General features: G+C 47.2%; 1 protein-coding gene across 2 annotated transcripts in view; it reads left to right on the forward strand.

Annotated features, from left to right (window-relative positions):
- The first annotated feature begins 392 nt into the window (after positions 1 to 392).
- The window catches only part of ACVR1B (activin A receptor type 1B), a 46912-nt gene continuing 34090 nt past the window's right edge, over positions 393 to 13214 (forward strand). The window contains exon 1 of one of the 2 annotated variants that reach the window (XM_077297415.1): positions 393 to 625. In XM_077297415.1, the coding sequence (XP_077153530.1) occupies positions 550 to 625 (76 nt within the window). In that variant the 5' untranslated portion in view covers positions 393 to 549. Of the gene's footprint in view, positions 626 to 2900; positions 3009 to 13214 lie in introns of those variants that run through there. The other variant, XM_077297416.1, reaches the window with a different exon arrangement.

Raw genomic sequence — 13214 nt, forward strand, 5'->3', positions numbered from 1 at the left:
CCAGCCTGCACACATAGGGCCAACATGAATGATCGGAATGACAAGAAATGAGCACGAACACCGCTGCACGCCCGTGGAGCAGATCTCTGACTGGAGCAGAGGGGGTCGCTGCTCCGGCGGGTGGCCTCAGGCGCCCCTGTGCAGGAGACTCGGGCATGTGTCTATTTGCAGGCAGGGCCCAGACAGACAGGCGCTTTATTAAATGCCGGCAGACGGCCAACGCCAGGTAGTACTGCCCCTTTAAGGCGCGTACCACACACGACCCGCATACGCGCAACCCACAGAGTCGAAACAAAAGATTCTTCAACTGACGTCATCTCGTCCCCTCCCACTTGGTGAGGAAAGTAGGCGGGTCACAGTGTATGACCAATAGATGCACTCTGTTTCCCACTACGGCTGTGGGTGAAACTCACTGATACTGAGGCGTGGAACACAGACTTTGCGTTCCACGGATAGAAGGAGGCCGTGCTGTGCGGCGCGCTCCCGTAGTGCTGCTCTGTCTGGATCGCTTGTGGTCGCGCAGTTAGTGGTGGCTGTGCGCTGGTTACTATGGCGGAGCTGCCGGCCTTCTTTATTATTACCATCAACGTCCTTCTACTCAGTGGCGGCCCGAGGCTGATTAATGGTAGGTGAAGGAGCTTTGTGTGTGTTTCCGGGCGTGCTGAAGCTAGGAGTCCGCGAAGAACGGGAGGAGGAGAGTGCACACAATGAGGAAGGGGAGGAGGTTACCTGTACATACACCGTGCAGACGTGATTCCGGCCGGAGTGTGTGCACTGTAGTGATGGCCGCTGTACAGAGGAGAAGCTGGGCATGACCGAGGAGTCCGGGAGGACGGGTGATTGTATGAGGAGCGATAGTGAGTGGGGTATGAGGGGGCAGGGTGCAATGTGGAGGGCATGGAGGAGGGGGGGCAGAGTGCAATGTGGAGGGCATGGAGGAGAGGGAGCAGGGTGCAATGTGGAGGGCATGGAGGAGAGGGGGGCAGGGTGCAATGTGGAGGGCATGGAGGAGAGGGGGGCAGGGTGCAATGTGGAGGGCATGGAGGAGAGGGGGGCAGGGTGCAATGTGGAGGGCATGGAGGAGAGGGGGGCAGGGTGCAATGTGGAGGGCATGGAGGAGAGGGGGGCAGGGTGCAATGTGGAGGGCATGGAGGAGAGGGGGACAGGGTGCAATGTGGAGGGCATGGAGGAGAGGGAGCAGGGTGCAATGTGGAGGGCATGGAGGAGAGGGGGGCAGGGTGCAATGTGGAGGGCATGGAGGAGAGGGGGGCAGGGTGCAATGTGGAGGGCATGGAGGAGAGGGGCAGGGTGCAATGTGGAGGGCATGGAGGAGGGGGGGCAGAGTGCAATGTGGAGGGCATGGAGGAGAGAGGGGCAGGGTGCAATGTGGAGGGCATGGAGGAGAGAGGGGCAGGGTGCAATGTGGAGGGCATGGAGGAGAGAGGGGCAGGGTGCAATGTGGAGGGCATGGAGGAGAGGGGGCAGGGTGCAATGTGGAGGGCATGGAGGAGAGGGGGACAGGGTGCAATGTGGAGGGCATGGAGGAGAAGGGGACAGGGTGCAATGTGGAGGGCATGGAGGAGAGAGGGGCAGGGTGCAATGTGGAGGGCATGGAGGAGAGAGGGGCAGGGTGCAATGTGGAGGGCATGGAGGAGAGAGGGGCAGGGTGCAATGTGGAGGGCATGGAGGAGAGGGGCAGGGTGCAATGTGGAGGGCATGGAGGAGAGGGGCAGGGTGCAATGTGGAGGGCATGGAGGAGAGGGGGCAGGGTGCAATGTGGAGGGCATGGAGGAGAGGGGGGCAGGGTGCAATGTGGAGGGCATGGAGGAGAGGGGGGCAGGGTGCAATGTGGAGGGCATGGAGGAGAGGGGGGCAGGGTGCAATGTGGAGGGCATGGAGGAGAGGGGCAGGGTGCAATGTGGAGGGCATGGAGGAGGGGGGGCAGAGTGCAATGTGGAGGGCATGGAGGAGAGAGGGGCAGGGTGCAATGTGGAGGGCATGGAGGAGAGAGGGGCAGGGTGCAATGTGGAGGGCATGGAGGAGAGAGGGGCAGGGTGCAATGTGGAGGGCATGGAGGAGAGAGGGGCAGGGTGCAATGTGGAGGGCATGGAGGAGAGGGGGCAGGGTGCAATGTGGAGGGCATGGAGGAGAGGGGGACAGGGTGCAATGTGGAGGGCATGGAGGAGAAGGGGACAGGGTGCAATGTGGAGGAGAGGGGGGCAGGGTGCAATGTGGAGGGCATGGAGGAGAGGGGGGCAGGGTGCAATGTGGAGGGCATGGAGGAGAGGGGCAGGGTGCAATGTGGAGGGCATGGAGGAGAGGGGGACAGGGTGCAATGTGGAGGGCATGGAGGAGAGAGGGGCAGGGTGCAATGTGGAGGGCATGGAGGAGAGGGGGCAGGGTGCAATGTGGAGGGCATGGAGGAGAGGGGGACAGGGTGCAATGTGGAGGGCATGGAGGAGAAGGGGACAGGGTGCAATGTGGAGGAGAGGGGGGCAGGGTGCAATGTGGAGGGCATGGAGGAGAGGGGGGCAGGGTGCAATGTGGAGGGCATGGAGGAGAGGGGCAGGGTGCAATGTGGAGGGCATGGAGGAGAGGGGGACAGGGTGCAATGTGGAGGGCATGGAGGAGAGGGGGGCAGGGTGCAATGTGGAGGGCATGGAGGAGAGGGGGGCAGGGTGCAATGTGGAGGGCATGGAGGAGAGGGGGACAGGGTGCAATGTGGAGGGCATGGAGGAGAGGGGGACAGGGTGCAATGTGGAGGGCATGGGGGAGAGGGGGACAGGGTGCATTGTGGAGGGCATGGAGGAGAGGGAATGCATGCAATGTGGAAGAGCATGGGAGGGAGAGGGGGCAGGGTACAGTGTGGAAGAGCATGGGGGAGGGGCAATTTGGATGTGGCATAAGGCCGTGTGGATGGAGGTGATAAATTAAAGGGCACTGATGTCGCACAATTAGCATAAGTGAAGAATTGCAGCAGGCCTGCATCTAGTGGTGACTCCCCACAGGTGTGTGTATCACCCTATCCCTGAATGTTCCACTTCTATAACTTATAAATCACTCTGACCCGGGGCATTTGCGTTCATTTGTTAGGTTTGTGCTGTGGTTTGCAGTCCAGCACATACACTGAGTTGTGTTCAATGTTTTACACTGCAGCTGTCATTCAGTACAGTAGTTAGAATCAATGAGTAGATGGCTACAAGCGTCTGCGGACGGAGTCCAGACCTTTAGGTTTTTGTCCTTTACCAAATCTGGTTTACAACAATGAAATGGATCCAGTGGTTAAACGTACCCCAATATTACGTATCGCCGGTGTCGTCCTTTTCTATGAAGGATCAAAATTGAATCCATATTGAGTATCTTATTTTGAAATCTGAATTATGAAAGATTATTGTCATTTATGTTCCATAGTGGCGTGAACTAACAACATTCACACTTTAGCTTGGGATTTTGGGTCATCATAACTGTGTACAATGGGACAGAAATCAGAAGTCCCTGAGAGATGACTTGGGCTATGTGCACATTGAGTGTTTGCATCACATTTTTCTCTTTTTCAGTCGTTTGGGTAGAAAATGCTCAAAGAATTGACATGCGGCAGCTTTGCAAAAACTTTTAGTTCAAATCTGCAAGAGAGAAATTAAAAGCAACATATGCTTGATTTCAGATATCTTTAGTTTTGCTGACATTCTCTTTTTTTTCCTGACAATGCAGTGAGTGTAAGCCCTTGATGTCCAATATATAAAAAAGCTGTTGAATAATATGTCTACATGGTTATGGCCTAAAACATAGGCACGAAAATGTTTTACATCTGAGGATCAGTTGTGGTTCTGTGCTGTCCTGTCTGTATACTCTTCTGCTTCCTCCCCTGACCAGCTGTGCTATGGGTCGACCATGAACTGGAGCATCTCTGCATAGTTGGACACAGCAATTACATAACACATAGCAGGGCCACAGTTACAAGATTATCTCCACACACTAAAATTTTTTTTAACACATCGAATTGTGGAAATTATTTTTATTCCAAGATCTATTGATTAAAATGTACTTTGTGTTTGTGGGAAAGCTCGTTTAAGATCTTTACATGGATGGTTATCAGTACTCTTGAGGCATGTTCATACACTTGTTTTGCTGAGTTTTTGCAGCAGAGCCTCGAGCTTTTGAAGAGTTTCAGCTCAGTTTCTGCCCCAAAAACTCAGCAAAGAATCTGTGTGCACATAGCTTTATCACTGTTGCAGTGTTACTGTATTTTTCGAACTATAAGATGCACCGGACCATAAGACGCACTCTTAATTTTTGGGTGGAAAATTAGGAAAAAAAGATTTTTCTCTTTTTTTAAATATAAGGAGGGTCCGTCTTATAATCCGAATTTAAGGTATCTTACCTGGGGGTGACGGCGGCAGCGATTGAGCGGGGTCACAGGAAGCATGGTCCTTTCCTCAGGTAGCCGGCAGCAGATGTGGGAGGAGTGGGCACCCCAGTGATGTGTTGCTGCGGGCCCAGTGTCGGCGGTGAGGCAGAGCAGAATGCATTAGTTTCCGATGGCCATTTTCCTAAAACTGTGGGCCCCTGGAGGCGGTGCCTGCGCACACTGCGATCTCGTCAATCCACTCTTCCTCACCGTCGACATGTGGCCTGGGGCATCACACCTCTGCTGCCAGCTTCCAAAGGAAGGAACTCTGCCTCAGGTAATCCTGCTCCACCATCGCCGCCACCCCCCATAAAGCTACATTTGGACTATAAGACGTACCCCCTATGTTTCCCCCCAAAAAAAAGTTTTTGGGAAAAAAATTGTCTTATAGTTTGAAAAATACGGTAGGTATTTTCACATGGATTGCTAAAATAATACACACTGTAGCCTGATGTAGTTTTCTGTGAGCTAAAGGTATTGTGTGTGTGTGTTTCTTCCTTTGAGCTGGTTTGTGTGTATACTAAAATGCATACATTAAATTTGGGGTTTGGCCTGTAAATGTGTCATCCCTTCCTAGCATTATATATCAGAATGATTGTAGTTGTGACTTCTCATTGACGTCGGATACTCTGTCTGCCTCCTCTATAAACCGCACTTATTGCTAGCGGATGATGCTTGACAGCATTACATGGGTTGGCCATGAGATCAGGCTGCCTTCAGCAATTTGAGACTTAATTTTGATGATGGAGCCCAGCTAAAGACCAGACAGACACATTTTCACAGCTGTCATGAGGCTTTTACGATATCAGTTACACTTTATTTGCTTTTTAAATCTACAGAAATGTAAAGTCTTTTTTTTTTTTTCTTTTTCTTTCTTCCTTCCCCGTGGGATTTTTGTTTTCTGATATCTTGCTTCTGAGGTTGGATACAACTTTTTAGTTTTACGCTGGTTGTCACTGTTTCTGCTCTCTTCAAACCAAAAATTTTAAATAAAAAAAGAAATTCATAATTGACCATTGTCTAGTATTTTAAAATATATAAGAAGTACCTGTAACAAAATGCACCTTTTAATAGACCTTCTGAGGCCCACATGTCAGTAACTTCTAGCAATGTGCATGAATAAATCTTTAGCATTTAAAAACTGCAAACATGCATGGAAATGCCAGTGACGGCACACCCCGGGATAGTGCTGTTAGCTTTGTATTTTGTTTTTTTTATTGTTTATGTTGATTGTTGATTTAAACTCTTAGGGTACTGTCACACAGTACCATTTTAATCGCTACGACGGCATGATCCGTGACGTCGCAGCGATCGTATGATTATCGCTCCAGCGTCGTAGACTGCGGTCACACGTTGCAATCACGGCGCTGGAGCGATGCCGAAGTCCCCGGTAACCAGGGTAAACATCGGGTAACTAAGCGCAGGGCCGCGCTTAGTAACCCGATGTTTACCCTGGTTACCAGCGTAAACGTAAAAAAAACAAACAGTACATACTTACATTCCGGTGTCTGTCCCCGGCATTCTGCTTCTCTCCACTGTGTAAGCGCCATAGCCGGAAAGCACAGCGGTGACGTCAGACGTCACCGCTGTGCTCGCTTTCCGGCTGGCAGACGCTCACACAGTGGAGAGAAGTTGAGACGCCGGGGACAGACACCGGAATGTAAGTATGTATTGTTTGTTTTTTTTACGTTTACGCTGGTAACCAGGGTAAACATCGGGTTACTAAGCGCGGCCCTGCGCTTAGTTACCCGATGTTTACCCTGGTTACAAGCGAACACATCGCTGGATCGCTGTCACACACAACGATCCAGCGATGTCAGCGGGTGATCAAGCGACGAAAGAAAGTTCCATACGATCTGCTACGACGTACGATTCTCAGCAGGATCCCTGATCGCTGCTGCGTGTCAGACACTGCGATATCGTAACGATATCGCTAGAACGTCACGAATCGTACTGTCGTAGCGATCAAAATGGTACTGTGTGACAGTACCCTTAGTGACCGGGCCCAATTTTTGACCATTGTCACTTTTTGTAGCAATAACTCTGGAATGCTTCAACGTATCATGTTGATTTGGAGACTGTTTGTTTTTTCATAACTCATTATACTTTGATTAATGGTGAACTTAGGTTGATATGTTTTTTTTACTTATAAAAATGTCAGATGTTTTGACAATTTCAAATAATTTTTGCAGCAATGTTCAAACTTTGAATGATAACTCCTTTAATCCATATAGTCACACCACACAAAAACAATAGTAAATAACATTTCCCTCAGGCCTGCCTTACATCAGCACCATTTGTAAAATGTTTTTTTTCAACAGCAGAAAAAAAGGCAGCAACACTTACCTGCCCAGATTTTGGAACAAATGCCCTGCAGTGTGCAGCCTGCCCATAAAGCAAGATGTAAGCAACACAGGTGCAAAATACTAGATCAACAGCCACTCTCCACATAGCCACTCCTTTTCAATTAGGCGGACTGGCCAGCACACTCTCAATGCATCCCAGTGCGAACACCCCTCATGCGAGACCGAGCGTGTTTGGGCTTGGCTGCACCACGAAAAATATAGTGCAAAAAATATATATACGAAAATAGTGAGGTATCGGTTGATATTTTGGCCAAAGTATGCAAGCTCGTAACCCATGCCAAGGGTCCCCACGCTTACGAGTCCTACACTAAATAGCAAAGCCACTAGAGACTCGAGGTCTACAAAAATTAAATTAATTGAATTTTTGTAGACCTTGAGTCTCAAGTGGCTTTACTATTTGTAAAATATTGATTTATTTTGTTAACACTTTATATAAAGTTTAACCCCTTCATGACCTTGGGATTTTCCATTTTTTCGTGTTTGTTTTTCGCTCCCCTCCTTCCCAGAGCCATAACTTTTTTATTTTTCCGTTAATATGGCCATGTGGGGGCTTATTTTTTGCGGGACGAGTTGTACTTTTGAACGACATCATTGGTTTTACCATGTCGTGTACTAGAAAAAAATTCCAAGTGCGGTGAAATTGCAAAAAAAAGTGCAATCCCACACTTGTTTTTTGCTTGGCTTTTTTGCTAGGTTCACTAAATGCTAAAACTGAAACATGTCTAGGTTATTTTTTATCTAAGTGGTGAAAAAAAAATTCCAAACTTTGCTAAAAAAAATTGCGCCATTTTCCAATACCCGTAGCGTCTCCATTTTTCATGCTCTGGGGTCAGGTGAGGGCTTATTTTTTGCGTGCCGAGCTGGCGTTTTTAATGATACCATTTTGGTGCAGATACGTTCTTTTGATCGCTCGTTATTGCATTTTAATGCAATGTCGCGGCGACCCAAAAAAACATAATTCTGGTGTTTCGATTTTTATTCTCGCTACGCCGTTTAGCGATCAGGTTAATACTTTCTTTTTATTGATAGGTCGGGCGATTCTGAACGCGGCGATACCAAATGTGTAGGTTTGATTTTTTTTTTTTTATTGTTTTATTTTGCATGGGGAGAAAGGGGGGCGATTTTAAATAAAATATATATATATATATATATATATATATATATATATATATATACACACACACACACACACACACACACACACACACACACACACACACACACACACACACACACACACACACACACACACACACACACACACACATACATACATACATACATACATACATACACACACACACACACACACACACACACACACACACACACACACACACACACCCCGTATTTTCCGGCGTATAAGATGACTTTTTAACCCCTAAAAATTGTCCCAAAAGTCGGGGGTCTTCTTATACGCCGGAGACTCTCCTTCAGGCCCTGGGATCCATATTCATGTAAAAAATAAAGAATAAAATTAAAAAATATGGATATACTCGCCCTCGGATGGCCCCTGGCTGTCACCGCTGCAAGCGTCTGCCTCCGTTCCTAAGAATGCAGAGTGAAGGACCTTCCATGATGTCGCGGCTTGTGATTGGTCGCGTGACCGCTCACGCGACCAATCACAAGCCGCGACGTCATCGCAGGTCCTACACACTGCATTCTTAGGAACGGAGGCAGACGCTTGCAGCAGTGAGGTCCAGGGTCTGTCGGAGGGGTGAGTATATCCATAATATTTATTTTTATTCTTTATTTTTTACATGAATATGGATCCCAGGGCCTGAAGGAGAGTCTCCTCTCCTCCAGACCCTGGGAACCACACGCCGTATAAGATGACTGGGCGTATAAGATGACCCCCGTCTTATACGGCGGGCATATCCCAAATTCCATATTTTATATGGAAAAGTTGGGGGTCGTCTTATACGCCCAGTCGTCTTATACACCAGAAAATACGGTATGTATATATATTAATTTTTTTTTTTTCATATTTTTTAAAACTTTGCTACATAGGAGCAATGCTCAGATCGCTCCTATGTAGTAGAATTGCATTGCTATGAGTTCCGACTACAGGGTGGCGCTAACAGAAATCCGGCATTAACAACCATAGAGGTCTTCAATAGACCTCTGGTTGTCATGCCGACGCATCGCTGACCCCCGATCACGTGAGGGGTCAGCGATGCGCGCATTTTCGGAACACAGCGAAATACTTCCGGGACATAGTGCGCCGGCGCATGCGCACTACTGCTTTTCGGCTTTGCCCACAGTTGGGCAAAGCATACTGCGCGTGCGCAAGGCAAGATTGCTTTGCGCACGCGTGAACTACGGAGGAAACCGACGGAAATTCCAGAAAATATTGCACCCAGCGGGAAAAGGAAGGGGTGAATAAAAGCTCTCAGGGTGCCAATGGGGCTACAGAGGGAGCCTCCACACTATGTTAACCATCTAGATCCTGTAGTCACTATTTACATCAGTATTTAATGGGTTAAAGTGCCATGGTCGGTGCCAACACTGATCATGGCTGATTCGGCAAGTTGTCAGCTATAGTGTACAGCTGATAGTTGCTGGAATGTCACCCATTGGAGGATGCTAATCACTTATACCGCATATCAGTTTTAAGTCCTTTTGGTGGTCATTAAATTAAATTAAATTAAAAGGTTGTCCACTACTTTGATCGCCTATTCTTAGGATAGGTCATCAATGTCTGATCAGCTGGGGTTTGATATCCCTGCCGATCAGCTGTTGTCAATGGTTTCAGTGGCCGCTGGCTGGAAGTGCTCACTTGCCGAGCTGCTTGTTGTGGCCGGGGTTAGTACTGCACGTCCACCTCCTTTTGGTTTTAAAAGGCAAATGTGCAGTACCATCCCTGGCCACTACAAGTAGACGGAGCAGCTCGGGAAGTGAGTACTTGTGGCCGCCAATAACAGCTAATTGTCGGGGGTGTCGAAACTCGGACGATCAGATGGCCTATCCTAAAGATAGGCCATCACTGTGACAGTAGAAGAAGGTGTTATCTGAGCATGCCCGTCTGCCAACAGTTACTTTGGTGTGCTTGAAAAATGTTAAAGTCCCCGCGGCTGCATGTCTCACGGCTGTTCGACAGCCGCAACACATGCAGCGATTGGCTAACAAACAAGCAATCCCTGCATAATGCCTTATCTGAGCACTTTTGCTCATCATTATTTACTACTAGGGTTGATCAAATAGCTTCCGATGAGAGGTTATCCGAATCACCGAGCCGTGACACCATGCAGCTGCGGTGCCAAACAGCTGATCGGGAGCGCTCCAGGTATCCGGGTTCCTGATGCAGCTATTCGGATAAGCAGAGGTGTAGTAATGGCTGATTACAGGGAACAGTAGAATGCATTCCACTGCACAGATGAATGTTGGCCAAAGCTGCCGATTTTTTTTTTTTAGCTAGATGTGTGACTAGTATGGGCTAGTCCCAGCTCTTTCCTGCTTTCATGGCAGAGGTTATGGAAAAGTTCTTCTTTGTGTAACTTGTAAGACAGGTTAAATTTTAGCTGTCCGTATTCCTAAGAGACAAGATGGCAGAGAAGGGTCTGCTCATGGTTTTTGTTAGGGAATATAGACATCCACTGTATAATCAGTTAGCTGTTTGTGTATGGCCGTCTTTAGTGCTCCCATAAGGACGGCTAGGCAGTACTTACTCACTGCCCTCCACTGCAAAACAACTTTATCATTTCCTGAAATATGTAATTTGTAGCTAATATGCTTACAAGTAAAGCAAGACGTTCTAGCAGTTTGGCATTATAAAATGTCATTAAATAAACATTGTTAGTTTTCTCTTAAATATGTTCTGCCAAGATATGTAGGAGTATACCTTAGTATTAACAGCCGCCTGTTTCTCGTGGGGAGGTAGCGATTAGGAGCCAGGAAAAATCACCAACGCGCTGATAAGATTCAAGGCTCGGTGATTTTCTAATTATTGGACATGTCAGACATTGCTCTTTAGTTAAAACTTGATTTTTTTTTACAGCATCTCCATAAATATATTATTACATCAGGTTCTATTAGGGTGTTGTGCGTGTGTGTGTGTATAATGTACCACTATACACGATGGTCCAAGCATGGAATGAAAATTGGATTGAAGAGAGGACATAGACTGGAAACATTTACAAAATCTGATGCAAAGCATTAATCTAAAGCTTTGTTTAGGCTTTTGACCATTTTACGTTGGAAGCTTTGGAGATATGGAAAATGTGACTGGTAGATTAGGTTGATAATATCTGCGGAGCTGACACATACTGAGAATGTGAGGTCTAGACTTGTGCTTTGAAGGTATAAGTCCGAATTCAGACGTTCCTGTATCAGTCTTTGGGTATCGTGGTTATATATGGCTGACAAGTTCAGGTCCCAATCCAGTGTAATTGAGCGTTTGGTTAGTGCTCTCCAGATGTTTCCTATAGTAAAGAAGTGTACGTTCACAAGTAGCGGATACTCTATCGATAGAGTTCAATATCAACTTGTCACTCTCACGTACAAAGCGCTCCACGGTCCAGCACCATCATACCACCCTACCCGTGTCCTCCGTTCTGCTAATGACGTAAAACTGCAATCCTCCATAATCCAAACTTCCCATTGACTTCTTGTGTGCTGTGCCAATTGTTTAGCATGCATTACCCAGGACACAGCGATTGATTCCCAATCCCCACAGTTTTATTAAGCGTGGCCTATCGCATTTCTTTAGACTGGCCTACCGCCTCGCCTCACTTATCCAACTCTCCCCGTTTGGCCCATACAACATTTATTTTCAAACCAGGACCCTTGTAGCATCTGATCACACACCCTCCACTCACTTACTAGCCCTCTGTGTCTGTACTGTACACATACTGGCTGGTGACCGGTCATGCAGCCTTATGTGAACACCCTATTATTATGTTGATGGATGGACCTTACAACACAAGCACATTTTACCATTTACCTTTCGTGTCTCCCCAATTTCTCCATAAAACTTCACTGTTTACAACTTTGTAAGAGTAACTTAATGGGTCCAGGGCAGGAAAAACAAAAAGATAATCTGCTACTGGACAAGCTCCTCTCCTCCCCATTCAGTACTGTGTCCCTTGACAGTCTCTTGCTTCAATATCCAATTGGGGGGCACCACATGACCGCTGTAGTCAGTCGACAGCCACTGATCGTGTGTCAGGAAGTTAAACAGGGAGACTAATCAGCTGTCATTTAATTGTGGGGATCACTGGTGGAGGTAGGTGGTAGTGCGTGTGGAGGAGCTGTGCCTGTCTGATAGGAAGTCTCACCTATGTTTTACCTCTTTTTTATTTTGGTGGAAAACTTCTTTAAAGGGAACCTGTCAGCAGGATTGTGCACAGTAACCTACAGTGTCAGGTCGGCGCCGTTATACTGATTGAATGATACCTTGGTTGATGAATTCCATCTTGTGGTCGTTTCTTAATCTTTATTTTCAGTTTTGAGTTAATGATATGCTCGTGCTTCGGGGCGGCCTGTGGGGGGTCTTCATGTGGTGCTCTGATTAGGTATTCATCTGTATGGTTGTGACAGGTCACTGATCCCTCACTGACCTGCCCCCTATTTTAGGCGGGGTTGGGGTATGTGGTGCTCTGATTATATATTCATAATGCAGACTGCTGACAGGTCAATGACCTGCCCCCTAGTTTGCATAATGAATATAAACTAATGTGTGTATTTGAAAAAAAAAAACATGTCACTTCATCAAAATGGGGTCATCTGCGCTCTATCACTTGTCAGTTAGTGCCTATTATATTGCTGTGCTGGAAAGAAAAAAAAAATGGCGTCGTCGGCTGTGCATTAGCATCTATCGCGTTCTGATAGATGCTACTGTGCAAGCGCCGCCGCCGGCTTCTTGTTACTACAGCCAAAAAAAAACACTACATCAATATGGTGCAGGCGCAACCGACTGCGTCACTTTGATGGTGATTTTTTTTTTTTTTTTTTTTCCCTGCAGAGCTATGTAATAGGCACTAACTGACAGGCTGGCCGCCATTTTGATGAAGTGACTTTTTTTTTTTTTTTTCAAATACACACATTAGTATATTCATTATGCAAACTAGGGGGCAGGTCAGTGAGGGATCAGTGACCTGTGAGCAGTCTGCATTATGAATATATAAGCAGAGCACCACATACCTCAGCATGCCTTAGGACACGAGAATCTCAATAAAACACAAAACTGAAAATGAAGATTAAAAAACAACAAGACGGATTTCATCAACCAAGGTATCACTTTACTCAATATAATGGCGCAGACCTGACACTGTGTGTTAAGGTACCTTCACACTGAACAACTTAACAACGATAACGATAGTGATCCGTGACGTTGCAGCATCCTGGATAGCGATATCGTTGTGTTTGACACGCAGCAGCGATCAGGATCCCGCTGTGATATCGCTGGTCGGAGCTAGAAGTCCAGAACTTTATTTGGTCGT

Source organism: Ranitomeya variabilis, chromosome 3 (assembly GCF_051348905.1).
Source record: "Ranitomeya variabilis isolate aRanVar5 chromosome 3, aRanVar5.hap1, whole genome shotgun sequence".
Lineage (NCBI taxonomy): Eukaryota > Metazoa > Chordata > Amphibia > Anura > Dendrobatidae > Ranitomeya > Ranitomeya variabilis.